General features: G+C 41.0%; 1 protein-coding gene across 2 annotated transcripts in view; it reads right to left on the bottom strand.

Moving 5' to 3' along the window:
* Positions 1-25,589, bottom strand: part of KCNH1 (potassium voltage-gated channel subfamily H member 1) — a 179,740-nt gene that overhangs the window by 92,235 nt on the left and 61,916 nt on the right. For both annotated transcript variants that reach the window (XM_054629252.2, XM_077175874.1), the window contains exon 8: positions 2,751-2,950. In XM_054629252.2, coding sequence (XP_054485227.1) covers positions 2,751-2,950 — 200 coding nt within the window. The remainder of the gene's footprint in view (positions 1-2,750; positions 2,951-25,589) is intronic.

The following is a 25,589-nucleotide window of genomic DNA, read 5'->3' on the forward strand; positions in this document are numbered from 1 at the left end:
ATCGAGTAGTCTGAGTCTGCCTCTTCTTTCATTATTATTTTCTTAGTAATAACTACTCCATCCAATTAGGGAGCACTCCAGTTGAGCTTCAGAGTTATTCCTACACATTTTCCTAGGTGGAAAGAAAAGATGTCTCACTGCAAATACTCCTGAAAAACACAAAAGTAACACAGGAAGCACTATGGCTATGCCTACACTTTGAAATGGGGTTCTGTGCAAGACCTGAGCAGAGAACCAAGCTATTAATTCTGTGCATGGCACTGGTTTCAGATATCATGCCTGGTACTCCAAAGGCAAATAACTCCACCACCAATATCAACATCTTTGGCCCACTTCCAAACAGACATTTTATTACAGATATAACTTCTTAAAAGAGATGTATTTGTATAGTGCTTAGGTGTAGGGCACTCGGGGATGATTTTTCTTGGCTGCCCTGTACAGAAGAGCTGCCAAAACTGTCAGTTCCCAGTTTTCCAGGCTCACAGAAATGAGCTGGGGCAGCAAGGCCAGCATTTAACAGGGAACACAAGCAGTGGCCATATCTGTCTTTTCCATTATCTCATTTACTCTGGCGATAAAAATACTCTCTAGTGGCATATTCTTGCCAAATTTTACTACTGGAATTACACACACTTTCCAGTTACCTGGACATCACACACAAAAAGGGTTGTTGCAATAGAAATAGCAGCAAACCCCCCTGAGTATACAAGAGAATATTTGAAATGATGCTATTAACCAAAAACTTTTTGGTATAGCAGTCTTAGAGGAAGTTAACCAATTTTCCATTCTCCATTTAAAGAAGTTGTCTCCAGACTTCACAAAAATGAAAGAGATTAAAGACATTTGATATCTACAGATAAATGGAAGAAGACTTTCATTTGTAAGGGAGGTAAGAAATGTATCTTCATGGATCAATTTTAGAATCTTTCAGTAGCTCTTGGTTAAATTTTGTTGCAGTGGCATTTTCTAGACCAATAACTTAGCGTGTCTGCAGTGAACACTGAACTGACTAATTCATGGCCTACAAAATAGTGACAGAACCAGTTCTGTGCTCAGTTCATATTTAAATCTCTGCCTCATCTGTAGGAAGCTGCACTGCCTTTCAGAGGAGCACAAGTACCACTGTTCTGCCTCATGAGCAATACATGTTTTATTCATGATAAAACATCCCAGAAGTTATGCACAGGCATCAAAACAACAGAGCTCAGACCTGGGAGTTTATGGATTGGCATAGCCAACCACAGCTTTTGCTGTGCAGATGAAAGCTGAGTTCTTGATTTAGCAGTCATGGCCAGCAGCAGTTCAGCTATGAACACACCAGTTACTGAAAACAGCACTGTATTAAGCTCTTTGGTGTCCTGACAATTGGAGACTTCTTTCCTGCTTATTAAGATAATTCTCAAAGGCTACACTGAGTATTGTTGTGCTTGGTTTGGTTATTCTGCTGTCTCCAAATGCATCCTCTTAAAGCATTTCTCTCCTTATCAAAGGAAGCCAAGAATGAACTTTGAAGATATGCTACAAAAAAAAAAACAACAACATGTTTTACATAGCAATTTTTTCTTGTTGTTTTGTTAAAATGATGACAGGAGTTTGTAATGGGGGCTGAATGAAAGCACCAGCACTCATTACACTATGTATCCTCAGATGTCTCCCCACCTTCTCCAAATGCACCTACCTCGAATCACAACCCCACACAAAGACAGATTGTGAGAAAACATGCAGAACAGCTTCTAACCAGTGCTATCCAGCACTAAAATATAATTTCTTTCTGAAAGCTAGTATGGCAGACAGTGCTTACAGAATCATGTCTGGGATCTAAAAATGGCAGATATGCTGAAGACCATTTAGGAAAGCAAACAGTGCCCTGTGTGCCCCTCAGTCTCCAGGCAGCTCAGTGCAAGGCCACATCTGTTCTCCTCCTTCATAATGATGCTGTAACAGCTGTACAGAAATGACACTGTTTGCTCTTTAACTGCATCATCCACGGTTCAGAATACTAAATTAAGCTGCCAACCAGAAGGCTGGTGACCAGAGCATTGGTATGATTTCCTGAATGATCCACCCCACAAATCACATCTCTTTACAAGCAGAAGAAAAACTGTCTATCCCCACAAAAATTGGCAACTAATATGAAAGCAACAAGGAGCTACATTTGTACATTTGTTCTGGTGAAAGGCCATCTGTTATTTTAAAAGACAGAATGGGAATTTATTTGTCAATTCAATGAATCAGAATGGTAATGCTTGCCTTACACAAAGTAGATTTCAAGCAATACGCTATTAAATACTTCCAGTTTTCATTAATATCTTTAACCTGCACACAGAATACTACAAACTCTCCAATGACAAAAAAAAATTACCTTGTTTTCAGGCCCACAGAGCTGCAAGCAACTTCACAAGAAATATTGCAAAAAAAATCTCATTTGGAAAAACTGTGAGGTTGTGTTACAGTCTGGAACTTGTTATTTACTTATCACCTTTATTTATAGTAAACTGAGCTTTTCTCTTTATCACTTTTATACTACTTCATACCATTTCACTAGCAAAACATACATACTTTTACCACTATCATATGTCAGTATGACAGAATAGCTGAAATCCTGTATTTAAAAGTTAAAAATTAAGGGAAGCTGCTGCTTAGAACTATTTAAAGAATATTTGTCTCCTTTACTAAGACAGTACCTCCTGTTTATTTTAATGGACTACTTTCAGGATGTGACTTCTTTCCTTGCAGTTTAATTTACTTACCTTTTCAGTATCTATTCCCCTGGACATTGACCAGGTGGAAACGATGTAATCCATCACTCGTTCACTCAGTCCTTTGGGGACCTGGTAGAGCTTCAAAAAGTCCCGGACGCTGTTCAGCATTTCATGGTACCTGTTTGTGTTAGCGTACATCTGCTGAAATATGGTTGTCACATTACCAAAAATGGTGGCATACAGAAGGGCTGTGAAAAAGAAGAAAAAACACAGAGAAAATACATGGTAAGATGTGGTGATCAGTCTGTGTTCCACTGGGCTTTAAGGCTGGAAATGCTAGGTCATAAAAATGGATGCAAATATCGGTGCTTCATTAGGAGGGCCTGATGAGCACAAGCATTTTATAGGTCACCTTCAGCACTGCAAACTGAGGACCAACACCTTCTTTTGTGAGAGCATGTCCTGCATCCCAGACCTCCTAAAACACGATTGTTTGTCCATTAAACAACTCAGCAGTACCCAAAACCTTACAAAACAACAGTAGACAGAAGAATTTTAAGAGAAATAACTTGACAGCAAATACTTTAATTTTTCATCTCAGGTTTATGGCACCTGTGTTGAAATACCACCAGTGACAGATTTCCAGGCTTTAAGTGCATTATCACAGCAGTAAGCTGAGTCATCGTTACCCACCTCGGAGTGACAGCAGCAGTGCATCAAAGCAGAAGATGGAATATGCAATAAACAGCTACCATGGGTCAGTAATTTATAGACATAAGTTTAATAATACATAAAAACTCGCATTACATTTTACATTCTTCAGGCAAAAGAACAGCAAGGCCTGAGGCAAGATCTAGAGCCCTCTGAGGCAGACCTTTGCACAGCCCTCCTGACTTCACACAACACAGTTGTGAAGCCAGCTGGTTCATCAAGATGGGTTTAAGAATAAACACCAGGCAGAAAAAAAAAGGCAGTGTTTCCAAGCGTGGAGAGAAGCAGATGAAAACACACAGGACTTGAGAAGCTCCATCTGCTGAAGGCCAAGAGAGAACAGCAGGCTGGTGGCAGCCTCAGCAGCCAGCTTTGATGGCTTGCAGAGGCTGGGGCTGGGGCTCTTCCAGCCAATCCAGCCCTGGATGAAATGGAGAGACAGGAAGCCTCAAGGGGAGCTCTCTCTTATGAATCAGGTCAGTGATATGTGACAGGTTGGCTGTAGAGGGAGAGGAACAGTCAGACTGCAGATGTGATGATAACCACCCATAAGTGCTCTGGCTTGCTGAGTAAGTTCTTCCTCTTAATCATTTCCTGTCCCCCAAAACAAGCAGTAAATTGTGAGTACCATATCTCTTCCACTTGAAATAAAAATAAGTCAACGAGAAGACATATTTATAAAAAATATATTTTGCTTTACTGAAGTACCCCTTTTTGCTGTTTATTTATTCCTTCACCAGCTATTAAAAAAAAAAATCATCCCACTCCTTCCTTTGAGAATGCAGCTATTTATTCAGGTGAGTGTTATAGGCAGATATCCTTAAGCCACTTAAGATGCTCTAGGGTTCTATGACCAACAAAAAACCTTTGATACTGTGCAGAAGAAACTTACAGAACAGTCTTTGCCCTGATCATCAAGAGATGTGATTTAAGTTAAGGTTGGCTCAAGGCCCTTAGACTGCTGATTTTCTGTAGAATTCCTTCTTGATGCTGCATGACTTTCCTTTTTATGAGTTTCTGTAGAGAACAGCTCTCCCTTTTTCCATCTATTCCTCTGTACAAACAGGTATAAAAATATGCAGAAAAATGTGCTCTCTCAGAGGGGGAGCATTATTACAGTGACCAGAAACATTTATTTTCCCTGTTTAACCTAAACTTGTGCTTGAACAAAACTATACCGAGCAGTCCAGTGAGTAGTGAAGAATGATAAAATGCTTTACAAAACAGATTTACCATAAAAGCTCCTTAATTCATTAGTATTTTTGTATTAGAAAAGCATTACCTATCCCTGAGTAAGTCCTGGTTTGCTCTCTCTTATGCAGATGCAAACATGACACTACAGGAGACTGCAGCAGCACAAGAGCCAGCCCAGCACTGAAATAGGTGACAAATTAGAGAGAGGATGGCAAGCAGATTTTTATCTTTGCTCTCTGGAAAACAGTGAGACCTGGGGGTTCAGAGAGACCTTGGCATGTACAGCTCCAGGCCAGCAAAGGTAAAATGCAGTCCCCACTCTGTCCCATTAATGTCCAGCTTTAATGTGAAGCCTAAAGAAAAGCCAGAAGTTTGATTGCCTATTTTGATTATTATAAAGCAATGAATTTCCACTGCAAACTGCAGTTCCAGTATGACAATTATCTTGGCAAGGAAAATTATTTCTGCCTAGATTAATTTTTTTTAATTCCCAAGCTTACATCCTTAATTTATCATTAGCCAACCATTTTATTACTATTAAAGACACATCAAAGCCAAGGATTTTTGCAGCCTAATATTGGGTAGATACATTAGCATATTAAACCTTGAACTCTTCTGCACAGAAGGAGCTGGCTCTGTGCCTTTCCTTACTTTCAAAGGAATAATGAAATGAACCCACTGCAGTAGACTGCAGCCCCAGAACGATTTCAGAAACACACACCCTACTAAAGGAAGAAAGTTGGGCTATTTATGACAGAGCAAAATCTCCAGCATTTCTTCTCCAGGAATGTCAAGATCCCTCAAAAATGATGTGGCACTCACCCCCTGATGTAAATATTATTTTCTTACAATAAAGAAAAACATGTTGTCCCCAACAATGTGGCTGCTCATTTACACTGCAGTCATTTAAACCAGTGTTTAAATAACATCAGAGACAGGACCATAGTAATTGCAGCAGCAAATTACCCACAAGTGAATCATGAAGGTCAGACACAGGTAGCAAAGGTCGCCGAATCATCTGCTATTTTTAGTGATGTTACAAGTAAGAATATGGAAATAAATACAAGCCAGTGTAGGTCCACAGTAAAAGATCTGGGGTCTAATTTTAGAATTGTAACAGGAAGAAATTCTGTCTGTAAGAATGAGAGGTTTACAATTACTCCATTTACAGATGCAAGTGCTGCATTTGGTTCCTGAGATGAATCAACAGACTGACGATGATTTGTTCAAAACACACTCATGCAATGGCCTGGCACACAAAAGGTGTGCAGAACTACACAGCAACAAGTGAGACCAACTTCAACTACTGAACAATCTCTTATATCCTGCCCCCAGGACTTGCAGTACTTTCTGAAAATTAACTGCCTTCATTTTTGCTGCCTGGAAAGCTGATTGAGAAAGTCTGTCTGTCTGCATGTAAATTCCAATTTAACAATTAAAAAACCAAAATAAACCCCTTTTACATACTGCAGTAACCTAAGTACTATTCAAAGAGCAAGCACCTGCATTTACAAATAGTAGATGATTTAAATGGATAATTGCACTTCTGTTTCGCCAACAAGTTCATAATATACAACAAATTTTTCAGTTCATAGAAGGTTGAAAGCACAGCCTTGAAAATTTGTTGCACTGTATCACTTCTTACTGAATATGAAACACAACTGTAAATTAACCAGAAAAACTGCAAGTCTCAAAGGCATTTTTCAGATAACACATTGTGAGGTCACACAAAATTAACACGGATCAGATAAAAAGAAAAGCAGAAATTAATTGTATGGATCATCTCATAATTCTATGAGAAAATGACATTATTTTCAAATGTGCAATTAGAACAATGTAAGAGCTTATAATTGCTTGAGATTAGGGGTCTTGATTAGTGGTAATTATGCCTACTGATGGGTAGAGAACATGCAGTTAATAGAAAAGCACTGAACTGTTAAGCACAATATACAAGCAAATACCAAACTGAACAGGTATCTTAAAGAACTGTTCACAAAGCTAGTTTTGATAGAATTGTTCTTTGTAGTCTTGCAATCTGATACCAAAGCTTCTGAAGCGAGATGTACCTATCAAGTATCTACACAACCTTCTAGAACAGTACAGACAGACCCAGAGCTGCCTAATTTGCTTCTTCTTAGGAAGTTTTGTGCATTATAAAGTTTCCTATTTGTAATCTTTTATCTACTCTTTGTTTTTTTACTAACACAATGTATAAAGATATAATTCCATTTAGCTAGTAAAGAATAAATGTAAACAACTTAGCCAAAATCGAATAGGTCAATTAATTTTCTGCACTTCATGACTTTTCACAATATATATCCAGAACGTTTTCACCTGTTATAAAACAAATTACAATTGCTAGTCATAGCATGTACATCACTTCCTGAATTTCACAACCCGGGAAATAGCATTTTTTTCAAGTGAAAGTAAATTCCCAGAACAGCTCTCCCCCTTGCTGTCCCAGTAACTGTTAAATCCTGCTCTTCCCACAGCTCTCTGTTCTTCTGGACAGAAACAATACACTGCTCCACCTCCCTCTTTCATGCCACCAGCTTCTAATTTGCACCTCTGAAGCAAGGCAGTAGCAATGGCAAAGATCAGAGAACTGGCACACTACTGAGCAAGTCTGAAAGTCAATTTAATGGCAAAGAGCAAAGCAGGAAGCCTGAATAGGCTATGAGGGACATGCACATCAAACCATGTGGCGCAAGCACTTGACTGCTAGGATGAAAGATGAGAGACCACAGGCAAATTTTATTAAACTCTTAGTTGAATCCTACAGCAAATCTTCTTACTCTCATCATCACATTTGGTGAAATCACCCTGCTGACAGCAAAATTGGGACAGAGAAGGACAACACTGGGCTCCAGCTACAATGGAAATGTCTCCCCTGCAGAAGGGTAGGACACCAGTGATGACACAATTGATAAAGGCTAAACAACAGAGCATCAGCACATGGGGTTTTTTCATCTTCCCATCACCAAAAAAAAAAAGAACTGCAATGAAATGAACGTCAGAGACATAAACAAGGGAACAGCTGCTCTAAGAAGCCACTTAAGCAACTACCAAGGACTAGAGTAGTAGAAACATCTGTGCACCTTAAAATAGGCTGTCTGCAGTGTATGAGGGCAGAAAGGGAAGTTAAGAACAGCTATAGAAGAAACACCAGAGGCAGCTCCTGCTGCTCCTCTCCTCACACCCTACCCTAACTCTACAAAATAAAAGCAGCCTGCTACTACAGCAGAACAGCCATACAACCTCCTGTTACCTCACTGATTTGCAATGACTTATATTTTACCAGTTTAAGACTTAATATAGGAGAGGCAAGTTTTGGTAAACTACCAAACCTTCCAAAGATGTTGAATTCCAGCATCCCTTAGGATGCTTCAAAGCCTTTTTTTTTTTTTAAGATGTTGATCTGGAAGCACCCACACAACTGATAGCAGCAATCACAGGTGTTTTGGCTGGCAAGCAACACACACAGCAAAGCTCTCTAACAGGTTTTGCTCTTGCCTTCAGCATGTTTGGGCTAAGATAAACAGCATGGAAAAACACACAGAGCACAACTGATCAGAGGAGCCATCAGAGCCACAGTGAGTACAAGCCAGCAGAAGAAACTTCAGCATCAGGCCTGTGAGAAAGCTCTTTATCATGAACAGCTCTCTCCTGTCAGCTGACAGTGAAGGGCCAACACCACCCTGCTCTCTATGAAATGCTGCATCTTGGATCCAAGAGCCTGCTTATGAAAAGAGAGGATGAAGCCTTCTGCCAATCCAGAGTGGTGGCTTTTACCTCCCTGGCCAAGGCTCCTACTTCTGCACAGCAGCACCTGACTAAATTAACACAGTCCCACTAATTAACACTGCAAAATCTAGATTTTGGCAAATTGAGAAATGTCCCAACTAGTAAAACAGCAAGAATCCTGATTCACAAAACGCATCACTCATTTGTTTTGACAGCTACAGTTTAGAATTGTATTTATCCCGAAAGGTACCAACAGTCACCAGAGGGGGATTTAAAGGCAGCCACAGACTCTACTGCAGCCAAAATGCTTGCAGAAAAGCAGATTATACTAAAGTAATCAGATGCAAAACAAGTCCCAAGTAGCCTTTGAGGACTTAGATGTGTTCGTGGTTGACAAATTAAGGAGTAACAATCTGGTCATACACTAACTTTCTGCTGTAAAGGGACACCAACAGAAGACAAGAGAACCATCATGCTGAAAGGAATTAAAGAGAAGAGCATCTTGGATACAGTGAGACTTCAAGCTGATAGACTTCAAAATCCCTAACCACGAGCATCTCTCACTTTCAGGGAAACAGGGCTGCACACTCTTATTCTATAAACAAACAGCACTTGCAGATCAATGAGTTCACCTGACTCTTCTTACTTAAATTACCTGAAGGCATCCATTTCTCTGCAAGGCCCAGCACTTCCACTGACTATAGTGAGTCCCAATGAGGGTAGCACTGTTTTTCATTTAGAAGTGCATCATAAACCAGACTGGAGGATGTATGTTCTGCCTCAACTTACAGGTAAATTCTTAGACCTGACAGAAAGCTATGACTAACTCCAAACACAGTAATACCTAGCCATTAATTGAAATTAAGGCCTTAACCCTAGATAACAAAAAGACTTTCCAAGAACTCGCACAGTTTAATCAACAAGTCCACAGAAAACTCCTTGCAGACTCAATTTATTTCAGAGAAAATGTAACAATATGGGACAACAAGATCAACAGGCAAGATTTGAAATAGTGATAATGATAAATCAAAGGTAAGACTAGAGAAAAAGGAAGATTCTACAGAAAATGGGACTTCCCAGTCACCTCTCTAAATTTTATTCCCCACAAGATAGGTTTATCTCTGATAAGGTAAAAAAGAATGGCAAGAAAATGTACCAATTTTCACAACTACAGTTCCTGTAAAGAGCAGTATATTTATCACAACATCTTCAGGAATGTCATAAAGGATTAGTCTAGAGCAACGCTGAAGTACACATGCTCAAAACATGGAGCATCATCAAGATTTGCTCGATGTGCCAATTTGATTACCAAGAAGAAAGTAAGTGTACAGAGAGATAAGAGCTGCAAAAACTATCTCTGTTCCAAACATACCAGGGCAGACTCCCCAGTGGGACACTTTTACCAACACAGGATGAACTCAGCTCAATGAGTTCATGGTAAAACACTAGCAGGTTTTACCATGATGAGAATTAATAAAATGCCAAATCTGATTAAATCCTCTGCAATTTGTAAGAAAGGACACTCTTTTACTGTTTTGTAGAATTTTATGGACAATAAAATTTAAATTGTCTAGAAAATTGAAATGGATTTCCATTTCATTTCCCAGCACTAATGAACAGATCACCATTTAAATGACGACTGAGCCATTTAAGGGCATAATTTTTCTTCTACAGTTTATGCAGGGTAATGCATGGCCATTTTCAATTACTTGGTTAAAATTAAATCTCCAGATACTGCTTCTAGATTTTTACTCATTTGCACCCACATGAAAGCTTTTGCTTTCAAAGCTCAGTTTTATCTACTCTCAACTTAGCTCAAATGGTTTCCCCCAGTTAAACACCAACTCTCCTCATTGTAAAATCTATTACTGAAATAGACCTACACAAACAAAAGAACAAAAACAAAAATCAAAAGCCACAATTAGGAAAAGTTCTCTTCGTGTGAAACTGCTTACCTACATTGTTGTTAGCATTCCTCTGTTCATGCTGTTTCCTCTGTGACTTGTATCATCCTTTCTACATGGCCTTGCAGGAGGGAAATCTAAGGACACTCAAGGAGATCATCTGTTATCCAAACCTTCTGGTCCTTTCCCTTCATTGCTGCCACACATTCTGCTGGGCTTTGCCCTGCTGCCTCAGGTCTGCTCCTGATAGCAACTATTGAGCCTCCTCTTGCAATAACCTACTATGGTCTTTGAGAATTCAGTACTGGATCTGAATTTTGCACACCAAAGCCACCATCCAGCACTTACACATATGGATTTCTGGACAAAACTTGCCCCCATCACTGATGCAACACAAGAGTTTAATGGCTAAAGTCACTTGCAAAGTTCAAGCAAAATTCTCCTGTCCGATTCCTTTTGGTCATTGCTTCAATCTCATTTAATTAAGGAATCTTACATTTAGAGTAATTCTTTATTCCAAATGATAACTGGATTCAGGTGGCTCCTCTCTACTCCCACCAGAGCACCCATGTGGGAAGTTCATAGCTGCCTGCATTCCTTGCTGATCATGTTCAGATCTGAAACAACCAGTGAGACCACAAGGAAGGACCCAAGGCTTCCCCTGAGACTGCAGTGATCTCACTTCTCATTAGGCTTAAAACCTCTACTCAGCTATGCTTTAAGCACTACTGCAAGGTGTGGGCATGTCTGCCTGTGGTGGACGTTAAGGACACAGTTCAGAGAAATACCAAGACAATGCATTTCTCTTCAACCCCTAACTTTCATCCAATGACTTACAAAAGCTTCTGCTGTCTATGTAGCAGTACAGCACAGTCTTTTTTTAGGTTTTGTCTTCTCTGAGAACAAAAGAAAAGGTAAAATTTTAATGCCTATAAATTACCCCAACATAAAAGCAGAGTGGGATGGAGGTACTCCGGTGTCATTTTGAAGAGAACCAAAGGTGGGTGGTAAGAGTGCTGGCCTCAACCAGACAGCTGATGGAAAAATTGCATATCCCTTGTCTCACAGACTCCAGAGAGAAGACACTTCTTTGGATTAACTGTATTGTCCCCAAACACAAAATTACTTAAACAAAACCCTGAAAGCAACTGAAAGTGGGTACCTGGAAGCCTGTGTCTTCTGTAGCTCACCTGGTTTACACTCAGCAGGCCCTTCAAGCTGACTTTGCTCCAAGCAGTCTCACTGTGAAACCAGCAGTGACCTCTGCACTGCCCAGACACCAGGGAGGCTGTGCTCATCACCCAGGAGCTCCAGCTCTGCCCAGGTGACAGACCAGCCCGCAAGAGCTAAGGGCATGGCTGCACCTGACTGGATTAATGCAAACTGGACATAAGGACAACAATTCATTCTCACTTCAGATCTCCTCTACTGTGAAATTAAACCCCTAAAGCTAGTGCACTTAACTGGACTACACTGCACCTGTGTGCTTTGCCTTCTGCAGCACAGTCTGAAGCTTTTGATGCAACCAAACCTTGGTAAGCCACCCTGGGGTGTTGTTACTTCAATAGCCACGGCCAGACTGCAAGGGGCTCATCACCAACCTGCCAATCCCTTCTTGCACATGCACAGATTTTACTTCTGGGTGCAACAAGTACAAACAATTACGTGAGTATTTTCTGCACAGGCTTTTCAAACACCTCCCAAACAAACCTAAAGACAAAGTGGTCCAAAACTGTTGCCCTGATTTTTTAAGATTTTTCTCAGCCTTCTGATGTTTACATTCTTGTAACAAACTTTCTCACACACTTTCTGTAAATAACTTATTGTTTTGATACTTTCTGTAAGTAACTTATTGTTTTGATACTTTCTGTAAATAACTTATTGTTTTGATACTTTCTGTAAATAACTTATTGTTTTGCATTCCTTTATGGAGGAAGAGAAATTTGATAGACTGTTAGTTTGTCCAGTGTCATTGGAGAGGTGGTACTTTCACCCTCCAATCCACTGTCACTTTTAGAAATCTAAAAATGTTGGAGTCAGAAAATAAACTTCTCTTTTCTTGACCTTGAGAGCAGCAGTGTGTGTGCTCGTGTTGCTTCATGTCCTATAGTGACACAAAACCTCCCCTCTTCTGGTATCACCAAATAGTTACAAAGATTTAATACTGTTCATAACACAAATAAGAATAATGAAGTTTGGAATTATGTTGACTAAACCAGTGAGGTTGGAGACAAAGATGACATTTACCCATGAGGACTAATTTGGGGTGCTTAAAGAAGAATTGTCACTGGAATGACTAGGTCTGAGTCATGCTCCTCCCACACACTAATCACAGGTGTGCTTGCAGACCAAAATCAAGAGGTGCACACAGTATTTACAGGAATGTGACATGGGAATAACTCATAGACAGTGGCTTCTCAAGGGGGCCCTGCTTTACTGACAAGTGAAATGATAGTCTAGTGAAGACACAGAGGGTTTATCAAAAAATAACTGGAACCACTGTTGTGTTTTTAATGACATACCATGGATGACTGCATGTGAGAGGAACACTTGCCTCTGGAGTGGTGAAGAGGGTTACAGCCTAACTTTCTGAAACAGGTATTCATTTCTCTTCCTATGGCTCCAGTCTTAAAAGTACTTTTCTTCCAGGCTGAGTCTGCTCTTTTATTAGAACTCAGCAGGACTAAAAGCAGCAGTAAACATGCATACAGCTGGGAGTTCCATTCCTCACTTCTAAAAAGGATAATCATGATATTCAGGGGTAGATGCTACTGGGTAAGAGATACTGCCTAAATTCTTTTTAAAGTAAATATTACACAGAAATCATCTGACATCTAAAAGATAGCAGGCAGCTGCATTTTGTGCTTTGTTAGCAAGTCACCACAAAATGCAAATATATTTGCACATAAACAAACATATCCAGCCAGAAGTAAGGATGTGTTACTATCCCACTGGGACCTTTTTAGAGAACTGTCCTGCTTGTGCAGTACCTGCCAGGCACCCAGAAATGGCATTTGCAGATGCTAATAAGCTGAAACTGTCCAACAGAAAGTACAGAGGACTCTCAAATGAAATGAAATATCTCTGTCGGTAATTTGCACTTACAAACCTCATCCAATAGTTAGGCACACAAAGCTTTTCCTTGCTTAGGGAAGAACGATTGGGGAGGTTATAGTACAAGTACAATCCCCTGCAGTCACTGAACATCTGGGATACAACAGGCCTGTTTCAAATATCAGTGCAGGAGCAGAGATCTGAGCTCAGGTCTTCCATTCTTCTGAAGAGTTCCTTCACCTAAAGGTGACTGAGTATTTTGAATCAAACAGAAAGGAAAGGAAACGAGTTTTTACTAGTAGAACTGCTCCAATCTCCATAAATACAGCAGGGGTGTGTTCCAAATATTTCCATATCCTTGAAGCCTTTGAACCATGAAATAATGGATTAGAATGGAGGAGGCAGATATCTCTGGACACAAACACAGACTCTGCTCTCACCTCTCCACAGTGAGTAATGTGTTTTCTAGCAGGCTTGCTCAGAGAAACTTTACTTGACCAGCCACAGCAGGTCAAGGACACCTACTATCCTAGCACTCCCAAAAGATCCTAGGAAAAGTAATTTCTAAGATTCATTGAAGTGATTTTACAGAGGTGCATGAAGAAAGTCTTAGGAATCACAAGAAAATAAGGCAGTTGTACCAACTGGTGAAATCTCATCATAAGTAAACCCTAGCACATCATCAGGAGTCAAACCTCAGAGAAAACTTCATCACTGTGACATAGGTACACAATGTCAGAGCAATGGCTCCTCCTGAACTTAAATCCTGATCTTTGCATTCCAAAAGGAAAAGTGCCCCAGATGCCCATTGTCTGCTGACACAACACTGGATGTAGCTTAACCCTGCAGCAGTCCCAGGGCAGTCACTAAGGGCACATTCCCTGAGAATTCTCACAGATCAGGGAGAACTTTCACAACATCAGAGGACTTCCTGAAGAGTTTTTGCAGTAGTCACAAGTATTTTGCTTGATTAAGCACTGAAGAACTTGCCTTCTGTAATTCAATTTTCTGCCACATACAGGATCACCTAAGTAGGATCTTAAATCTTCCAGATCTTAAATTCTTCCTTCCCACTGATGCAGGCAACAAGAAAATCTTACAGCTCATTGGAATATGAATAGTAAGATTGGAGATGAATAGTAAGATTTGGGCAAACGATTGTGGTAAATATATTCCATGTCATTTACAGGAATTTAAGTTGTCAAAGTATAAAGAAGTAAAAAAGCAGGAACTTATTTTCACACCTAAACTGTGGTAATAACCTGCACGCTCATCTTTTGAAAGCTATGTGAAGTGAAGAACTGTTTGTAAGCTGTGTGTGCTACCATGAATATTCATTTACTGGTTTTCAGCACAAGGCAAGGATAGAATGCTTTTCAACAGCTTGAATTTCAGATATTGCACAGCTACTACTGGCTGACAGATATTAATGATTCTTGACAGAATGCTTATCTTTGAGCTGTTGCTGTAATCAATCAGCACAAGAGGAGCAGGCTATTAAAATATTTTTCTGTCAAGCTCTCTTGACATGCTTTGAATGGTACACAGCCTCAATGTTGGGTTTGGATTTCTTTAGGTATTTTGTTTGTTGGAGTCAGTTTGTTTGTTTCTGGTTGTTTTTTTCACAGGTTTTGTTGTTGTTTTGGATTGTTTTTTTAATAAGAGAATCTACCTGAAACCACACAGCTGGACTTTCTTGATCAGAACCTCTTGAAGTTGTCCTTAAATATCAGCCCTGATGCTGAGCATTCAGAATCCAGTCACCATGGTTTCAGCTCCTTCTGACAAATGTCCCTCTGTCTTTTTTCTAACCTGCCTTTCTCCATCCACACATGCATACACACTCTTCTTTAAAATGATTTCTCCCTGTCAGACTCTTGTCATCTACCTGGCCCATAATTACTCTTCATGCTTCCTTCCAGAAGTTCTACCCTCCTGTTTTCTCTCACTTCTTCCAATTTTCTATTCAATCCCCTGTCTTCCTCCAGCCTTTTAGAAACCTGTCATGGGAGCAGTGATTTAGCAGTCTCTCTGCATCACAAAGCCTGTAAAATTTAAATCAACAGCTTAGCAAACCCATCAAAGAGGTTGCCAGACCTTTTTGGCCTCAATAGAGAAGCCTAATGACTAGGAGGGAATCGAAGTTAAATTAGATGGTCGGGAGAATGGGGTTTCTTCACAGACTGAAGGAGGGGAAGAAGGGAAAGGACAGGGTTACAAACCTAAATATATAAGCAGAGGGTGAAAGAGCAGAAAAAGAATGCAGGTGAGGTTAGGAACACAGAACAAAGGAGCAGCTGATAAATGAACTTGTGAAAAAAGCACAGAGAGGGTTTAAATGTCCAGTTTTCTGCATAGGCTTGGCTTTACTGACATCAATTCTGGCCAAGATTAAAAGACTCTTCAGTGGCACGGCAGAGGGAGGGAACAGATACACAATGGTATGGTGTGTACAGAGCACAGTGAAAGCCACTCTGCACTAGTAAGACATGAAGATTAAGAGTGGCAAGACAGGCAAAGCAGAGACCTGGAGCAGTTTGCATATGGCCACAGAGGAGTGTGTGACAGAGCTGGGAACCCAGCCCAAGCCTGCCAGCTCAGGGCCTCTCCCCTGTCCACCAGCCCCACACTGTCAGCCCTGAAGAGACAAGCAATAGGCTTTTTCCACCTTTTGCTTTGCTCTTTTCCTATCAGCTTATTTCCTTTACAGGAACACCTGTTTGCTGTATCCAGACCCTTCTGCAAATTCAAGAGGGCAACAAGCACCAATCTCTCTGAATGTTTGGTAAATTCCAGAAGAAAAATGCTGTCTATGGCTGAATCTCCCTTTCTCCAGTAAAAAGAAAATGGACCAAAAGCCTGCTTAATGAAGAAACAGTCTGAGTTGGGACCACGTTCACCAGGGTCAGTAAGTGAAATGCAGCAGTAGAAGGCTGAGCTGTGGCTTACAGGCATCCCTAAAAACTTTGTTTTTAGGGATGCATGCGAGAGTGTGTCAACATCATGACTGCCATGCAAGTCTCTTTAGCCTGAGCAAGTCAGACCAAAAGAACAAAGTGCCAGTGATAACAAATACTCCAGGGAGAATGTTGTTTTTGCTAGAGGCTAATAAATAGAAATTAATCCATTTTTATATCTTAAAGCAAATACTTTATGATTTTTATTTGCTTTTCTCCATTATTTCAATTATGAAAGCTTAGGGAACAAGCCAGAAAGATTTTTAAAACACCACTTTAGAACAAGCCAAGGAACACTAGACAACAAATCCAGAGAGATTATTGCAAAGGACACTACAGAGGACAAAAACATTGGGTCCTAACAATATCTTTCATACAAAGTGTAAGTAAACAAATTGTCACCAGCAAGGTGAGAAAGAGAGGGATGAAGTCCTTTGTGTTAATCTGCAGACTGACAGAAAAGAGCTTCAAGAGCTTCTGCACAGCCACAAATCTCTTCAGAGCATTTTCTGTGTGCCATCAGAGACAGCATCCATCCCATCCATTCAGAGACCACTGCTCTGCAGCAGGGGGGAGAGGAGACAGTGCTTCTTCTGAGCATGCTGCCAACATTTTGCAAGTTGAACCACTTCTCCTCCCCACCTCTGGGAATCTATCCCGTTTCCATTATTCTTCTACCAGTGACGAGCTAGAGGTGTTAAATCCTCAGAAGTTCTAAAGGCTACCACATCCCATACATGTTAGTGTTGTTTGAGAAGGGCACAGGAAAGAGGGAAATTGCTCAGAAAACCATTTTTGAATGGCATCACTATGAGGATATCCAAAATAGAATACACTGTGTTTTCACATTCCTAATCCAAATGCTGGAGGGGAAAAGACATACTTATGTATCACACAAAAGCCATAAGATTTTTAAGGGCAACCTTTTTTACTTCGCCTCACACATTAACAACATGTTTTCACTTCCACATGATGACCACTGGGATCTGAACATTTCCAGCATTTAATGGCCAGTCCTGACTCCCTCTGCTGGTACTTCATACAGTCTCCTCTTCCTCAGCCTTAGAATAAGAGTAATGTCCTTTTAGCAGTTCCAACAGTAGTGCATAGTGGTAAAGTCTTGTCACAGCACTTTCATTAAAATGTACAAATATTTTGTTAAGTCATAAAAAATACTTTGGAATCTTTGAGGGCTCATTCAGTTTTTATCATCAGATCATCAGTTTTTGTCTTTCCTGATTATTCTGCCCTTGTACTTACAGCCTAGTACATTTAGACTTCCAGCTAGATTCAAGTTAGAACAGAATTAAGTATTAACAAACATAAAACCTCTCCTTGCCTTAATGCATGGTTTCACACTTCACACAAACAGGACAACTGCAAATAAAAGTCTTAAACCACATTTATCAACACTGCAATAAGAGTGAAGCACAAAGAAAGCTTTAAGTACTAAAAGCTGCAAGCTGGCAGTGTGGGATCTCATTAAAAAAGCACTGCACAAGAATGCTCAAGGCAAATGCCATTCAAACTTTTTCAACTCTGAAGTTATTTAATCGTCACAGCAATCACAAGGGATAAGGCGTTGTTTAAAGGAACTGGCTTCTGTAGGCTTGGTGCTGTTCAGTCTTCTGGAAAGGTATTCACTGTGAATGTGCCATCAATTTAAAATGTTCCTCAGTTCTGAAAAGCAATCTTTCTGACCTGAGGCTTGATACTGCCAGTTGCAGAGCACCCTCAGCTGAAACAATCCAAACAACGTGGGGCTTATGAGTGCCCCAAAAGACCACAACCACAAAATGGGGGCAATCTGAAATATTCTGCAAGTAGAAATACTAGTTTCACACACACATAAAGCTAAATTCATTCTTCTGTGCTTGTTTGTCACCAATTTCAATAAACTAGCATTAAGACAACATAATTTCTGCATTAGTACTTTGTACTCATTCCCTGAGCATTAAAAGCTATGGAACCAGGGCAGTGTCAGCAAAATCTGTGTTTCCATATAATATACATTTGCATGGAACTGCCCAGTTTCCCTTTTCATTGCATTTGCAGTTTCTTAGACTGCTCTGACTGGATGAAAGCCTGCTAAAAAAGCAGCATGGAAATTATTACAATTGCTACAAAGCTGTGGACAAGCCAGTCTGAAACATCTGCTTACTTACTCAAATTTAAAAGCTCTGAGTTATTCTGGAAAAGGTGCAAGCAGCATCAGTGCTGCCACACAACTCCCTCCACCACAGTTACAGTCTTTTCTTGCTGAAGTATTCATTTCTACACTGTTTTCTGTCAGCTAACAATCCATACAGAAGACTCACTTCTCTCCATGCTTTCAGGAAAACCACAACCTGGCCCAGCCTTCCCAGCTGCATGTTTAGTTCACTGCTGTGGTTTTGTCTCATGATCTGTGTATCCAGCATCCATAGGCATCCCATGAAGTGCATACATGCACCAAAAGGCAGGTTAGCATAAACAGGTGTCATAGGCTCTCTCCCTTCACCTTGGGGAACATTTACACTTGGAAGAACTTCCAGAGAACCACACTACAGAAACTGACCAATGACATTTAAATTTTTACCATAGGGTTTTAACAAGAGGAAGTTTAAAATTAAAGGGAAAAAACTGAATACACTGTTGGTGCTGACACTTGTGTTGGTATCACACACTCAGTACTCAACCCTGCCAACACAAACCAGCAGGTTTCAGAAGGACCCCAGCTGAGGGAGAGCTTGAAGACAAATGCTTTAACAGCTGCCATGTGGGAAAAGAGTTTAATTAACATAATCAAAGCCATTATTAGGTTAATCACCAATTAGCATCACCAGTTAACTCACTTATGGCCAGTCCCAAATATCTAAAAATCAGTGCCTGAAATGAAGCACACACAGCACCCTGTGGTATCACACTGGACCAGAGTGAAACACAGTAGAAAATAATTTACTCCCCAAAAGAAGACACAAAGGAGGATGCTTTTAAGGATCTCAGCAAACAAAACAACATAAAAAGCCCCAACTTTTATAATAAAAAGCAACAAGTCACACTTGGCAGAAAACCAGACATGCTAAAAAGCACCTGTGCACAGCAGCACAGCTTGGGCAAGGTCAAGCACAGAACCCCCGTGCAGAAAACCCCAGCTGTGCTGTTTGAGGCAAGCTTACAAAGGCAGAGCTAAAAGACCAGCCTAGCTCATGCAGTAGGTACATACTACCCACTGGCTAAAAACTCCATCTGTCCATGACCCATCACCTTTTCCCAGGTGCTCCTAAGCCTCCCCTGGGCTCCAGCAGCATCATTTCTTCAGCAGATGCTCCTGCTGCCACAGCTGGGGCCAGCCCACGCTGCTTCTTCCAGGGGTGCTTCCCCACAGCACGGGGCTGTGTGGGCTGGGCTGTGGGCACTGGCAGCTAAAGGGTGCCTGCATGTCCTAGCTTGTCCTCAGAGCAGTGACTTTCAGGTCCTACACACGCCCATCTTTTTCCATGATTCATTCTCTTGGGTTTCATCCAGAGAAGGCAATACATATAATTTTCATGTCTATTCAGCACTTCCACTGACATTAAACTATGTATATGGCTATCTCAATAACTGCATAATTTTGTGCATCTTTCAAATCAACACTTTCCAGTAGGTGACTATTAAGTGTCCTTACATTGTTAGTATCTTTCTCAAAAGAAGACTTGGGTTTTTTCGAAGAATTCTCTACTACGAGTATTCTCTCGCTGTCAAATTTTAATATCCAGCCCTGCTGTTCTTATATACCTGCTCTGAAGATCAAAATATCAATTTTTTAAAAATAGTTAAACACCACCCTTGCTCTCAGAAATGGCTGACCTTGATAATCTCAACTTGAAAATTGAAAGATTTTGAAAGTTACAAACATGAGTCAAATGGAAAATAGAGAGAAAATGTGTAGACAACCCTAATTATAGATGTTGTTACATTTTGTTCTAATGCTATCAAGATGACAGCAGACAGATAATAGCAGTAAAATCATAAATAGTAGGAAGGACTCAGAACATAAGGAATAACACAAAGCACATCATCAGCCTGTGGAATGAACAAAGCCATCAGTAAAAAAAGCTCTTTGTTTTTGGGTTGTGTTTGTTTTCCCATTCTAATCAAGCTGTATTGAACATGATCATAAAATTGTTGAAGCTGGAAAAGACCTAAAGATCCTCAAGTCCAACTGCCACCCCTGCAATGCCATGTTCACCACTAAACCATTCCCCACCCAAGTGCCACATCCACATCTTTTAAATACCTCCAGGATGGTGACTCCACCATTCCTCTGGGCACTCTATTCCCATGCCTGAACACCCCTTCCATGAAGAAATCTTTACTCATATCCAATCTAAACCTTCCCTGGTGCAACTTCCTCTCATCCTGTCATTTGTTACCTGGGAGGAGAGACCCATCCCCACCTGGCTGCACCCTCCTTTCAGGGAGTTGTAGAGAGGGATAAAGTCTCCCCAGAGCCTCCTTTTCTCCAGGCTAAACACCCCCAGCTCCCTCAGCTGCTCCTCATCAGTCTTGTACTCCAACCCCTCCACCAGCTCTGTTGCCCTTCTCTGGACTCACTCCAGCACCTCAGTGTATTTCTCGTAGTGAGGGGCCCAGAACTGAACACAGGATTTGAGGTGCAGCCTCACCAGTGCTGAGTATAGGGAGATGAACGTTTCCCTACATTTCCTGTTGGCCATCCAGTTTCTGATAAATAATTGTTATCATAGCTGTTATGCTCTGTTTGCTTATCTGAGGGTGATTTTTAAGGTCCACAGTTTGAATTACAGCATACCCAGTGTATTCACCACACAGAAAGAGCACAGAGATCACACACAAGGCACACAGGAGCACAGTAGGGTTTTGCTGTTGCCCAGATATCAGCACTAACCTTATCTGTTGATAGTAGCAGACAGTGCATATCTGCAAGGTGCAGCTCCTACCTGACAACACCAGAAATATTAGTGGCAGCATTAAAAGTGCAGTTGTTTCCACAAATAACTAGGGGGTTTAAGATAGGTAGGATTAGCCCGTGCTGCTGGGCTTCTCTATTTCAGTTTTTACTTTGCATTTTAACTTTTAAAGTTCATGTCCATCTTCTCTATTAAACATTCTGCTTAAGTGCCATTGATATACAGGTATGTGAATCCCTAATAACTTGAAAAATCATATACACTTATGTCTCTCTTGTCTCCTGTTGTCTAAGGTCAGAGTCTTCCAGTGGGTCACCGACACAGTTAAAATTCTTAATGCCAGGTTCATTGTTTTCTGTAAGTGTGATAATAACAAAGGTAATAAATTATAAATCTATTCTGCCTCAGAGGCATAGAAACATAAAGTCAGGTCTGCAGTGTACCAAGTAGGGAAAATCTGAAGCTAAACCACAAATTATCAAGCACCCATGAAAAATACTGGTCAAAAAAGACAATGTGAAAGCACACAAAATAATCTCTAATTGCTCCAACAGGCAATCTTTTGCTTGAACATTGAAAACTGACAACATACTTTCCTCCTAGCATTTTTAAAGTTAAGTGCATTTGCAAGCAGAGATTCTGAGTTAAGTTCAGAAGAAATCCAGCCCTTTAATGAAAGGTGTTTTACCTTCCTTTACTGCAAAAGCTCTCGAAACACTGGCAGTTCTCACAGGGTCAAGTCTTTGCAACTCTTCCCAGAACACTTCAGGAAGGGCATGGCTGAAGCCAGGAGAGGAGAAATTGATGCAAAAGTAAAATCTGACCCTTAGGGTAAATAGGTTTTGTGGACTGTGTGTTATTTTCTTCAGCTGGAACATTTCTGTGCTGCCCTCCCTCTCCTAGGGGACCTGACCATTCAGAACTGGGGCACCAAGGAGCACCTTGCTTCCCCCACCCTCCCTGGATGTGGGCTCAGCAGAGACTGGGAGGACTGTTCCTCAGCTCTAACTCCAGTAAATGCTCTTCTTTCACTTTAGATGAATCTACAGCCTGTTGAACCAAGAGAAGCAAGAAATCCTGTGGCATTTAAAATTACCAACAACCAATAGGCATTTTAAAGAGCAGGTTTTTTGGGAAAGTAGCCCTGCTTTACAGGAGTGCTCTGGTTCACCAGGCAGCTGGCAACTGATGGTAAAGCCCTCCAAAAGTGCTAGAACAGAAGTACTGCTGTGTAGCTACTGAAGGACAAACTCTCCCATTAGCAACCAGCAGGAAATTTGGCTGTGTGGCCTCGGGCAAACATTACTGTGCATCAACCATTTTGTGCATCACTGCATAGAAAATGGTACAAAACCAGATACTCTTCTCTTAAATGTATAAAGCAGTATTCTCTGGCAGGTTAAGGCAGCAACTGAAGGAGGAAAAAGCAGCACTAGCAGCACACAGACATGCACAAACACAGCAGTCTCAGATTTAAGTTCTTTCCTTTCTTCAACCCATATTGCCTTCTTCTGGGAAGCAGCTTGTTTCACTGCCCATTTACCCAAAATGAATCAAACTCTTCAGTCATCTCCAGTGTTACCTTAAAGTGTGGGCCTACAGATCCTGCTCCCTACAGATCCTGCCCCCAACCCCTGACAATAACCAACATCAAGAGCTTACAGGAAATATTTCTCATTCACAGGCAGCTGCTTTCCCAGAATTCTTCCCCCCAGCTCTCCCCTTCTGACACTGTCTTATATTAAATCTCTGGAGAGTGAGTACAGCCATGATGTTGCTTACAGAACAGCTGTAGGAAGGTAAACATGAAACTACTGCCACAAGGGTGGGATTTCTGTCATCAACACTGATTCAACATTCTGTTTGTGCAGAGTGTGCAAGGCTGGAGAGTTAGTTCTGTTCCAGACCAGTTCTACCACAGCTAGTCCCCCAAAGCAAGAGGAGACAAGCTTCACAGCAGATTGTTGTCCTTCCCAACTGAAGGCAAACTGCTTGAGAAATGTGGTTGCCCTCACCTTCCTCCCTTTTTGTATGTCTTACCTACCCCAGCATTTCACTGCTGAACTGCCCATTGCATTGTGCTTTGGACCCTTGCAGCTGTACAGGAACTCCATGTACCAAGCCATTCATATCTTTTTGGATATAGTTGCCTGCTGTATCATATTTTCCATTTCAACCCAAACTGGCAATGACTCTGAGCATTTTTTTCTGTATGGCTGCCCAGTGATACAACACAATGGTCCCATAAAGCAGTAGTCCTCCCTCCAGTCTTCTGTATTATTGAAGGCTGAGTATGAATAAAAGATAACTCCATTTTGGACCTGAACTGCACCCTCATGAAAGGAGATATCTTCTATGTTGGCATAATCACCATCTGAATATCATGTACTTTGTACAGTACAATATCAAACCTGATAAAATCAGCAGAGTCAACTGGCCATACTTACCTCATGCCCCAGCATGCATTTTTCCTCACATAAATAACTCTCTTAAATTTCCTCTTCAAGTCTTTGCTTTAATGCATCATCACACTCCAAACCACACTCTTTCAGCCATGAGAGCCAAAGAAGAGAAATACTGTTCATCTTTTGGACTACAGGTTGTTTCCAGCATGAGGAAACAACCATCTTAAACATGCACCATGTTAGTTTCTGGTTTTTTTGGAAAGCAGTAACAAAAGAAGTTTAAGAGTTTGTAAAGGAAAAGGAGAAACCTTAGTGTCAACTTCAAGTTCTATTTCTCTGTCTCAACACTTGCTCTTCCTTTTGCTCACCCACACACACCTCACCATAACAGCAAAGGAAGCAAGGGAATCTCAGTGACCTACATTCTTCCACCCCACACCTGTCAGTGCACTTAGGAACTGACCAGCAGAAGCCCAAAAAAGCAGGCAGTCAGCTCTACTGGCCTGAAAAGACCTCCTGATGCCATCACTGGAAAACAGGAACATCCATCTACTTGGCAACTTGCAGTCATTCCCCAGAAGGTGCCTGGCAATGCCATACAGATCTCTGCCTCACAGCTACTGCTGTTCTCATACTTCTACACACACACGGAGAAGTTTTGATTTGACTCTTGCAGTTTTCACAAGTGTGCTGTCTATTCTTTTATCAGTGAGGGGAAAAAAAATTCTGACTTACCTGCCTCTCCCCTTTTCCTTTTTTTCCAGAAAGCTGCCTCTTGGTCAGATGGCACATTGCAGTGCCAAGGCAGCATCCACAGGTGATTCTCTGTTCTCAGGTGCCTCTTGGAAACACCTACACCAATGCATGCAGCATGGGGAACAAACAGCAGGATCTGGAACATGAGGCAGGTCCCTCCCTACCTCCCTGCACAGACTCTGAACACCTAACAATGGCAAAGAAGGGAAAATAGGTCATGGAAGGTGACAGCACAGTCAACACCTCACCTCGATGTGGCCTCAGCTCCCCTGTGTCACACCACAGGGCACCAGCAGTGGGATTGCAATGCCCCTTCCAGGCAGCATCTGGCACAGCCTCCAGACACTTCAGTTCACCATATACACGAAGGTTCAGAGCACTATTAGACATTATTTTCACTGCATGGGTGGCTCAGAACAGCTTTATGGGCCAAGGTGGCTCACTGATAGGTCCTCTTCTCCTTTCCAATGCCCACAGTCTGTGCAGCACCTACACAACACAGTGGCTTGATTTCCCTGTTTGGTAATTCCTCTATGATTTTGACAGGAGGTTGCTAACTTTATGTGGAATAAGGCTCCCTTCCAGAAAAATGCCCATTTCCCCCCTCACACATTCTGTAGCTGTCATCTCATTACTAACCTGCAGTCAACTCATTTGCAAGGAGTGTGAGAAACACAGCTCCTAAAATCTTTAGTTCTGGCATACTTAGTTCCTGATAAAATTGATTTTATAATTTTCTAGGTCATGAAAAGAAAGGCTTTTATGAAGAAAAAAGAAGTAGAATATCAAAAATATTCAAAACAGAAGTGAGTCAGGTAATGGAAACTTATTTGCACTGTTGCAATACAGAAAATCACCTTCCTTTCCCCTCTCCCACTCCCTCTGGATTTAAATGCAGGAAACTCAACAAGAATTTTAAAGTTCAGCAAATGGTTAAGGAATGAGAAGCTCAAGGAATTACAATTTGTAACAACTTCCTTCTCAAAAATCAAAGGGGCAGAACAAGTCAAATTGAGTATCTTTTCTGGTTCCTTGTTTCTTATTAAATTTTCTCTGTGAGGAAAAAAAAAAATAAAGCCAGGATGATGCTGCTAGTGTGGGATGGCAAAGCTCAGAGTGGTGACAGGCCCAGAAATGAAGGTTTATAGAGAGAAGTGAGAGAAAAATGGTGGTCCATTTTAGGAAAGAGAAGTGGAAATAGGCCACATGAGATTTAGGGTGCAGTTCTGTGAACTGTTCTCAGTGGATA

The sequence above is a fragment of the Agelaius phoeniceus genome, chromosome 3 (assembly GCF_051311805.1).
Source record: "Agelaius phoeniceus isolate bAgePho1 chromosome 3, bAgePho1.hap1, whole genome shotgun sequence".
NCBI classification, from domain to species: domain Eukaryota; kingdom Metazoa; phylum Chordata; class Aves; order Passeriformes; family Icteridae; genus Agelaius; species Agelaius phoeniceus.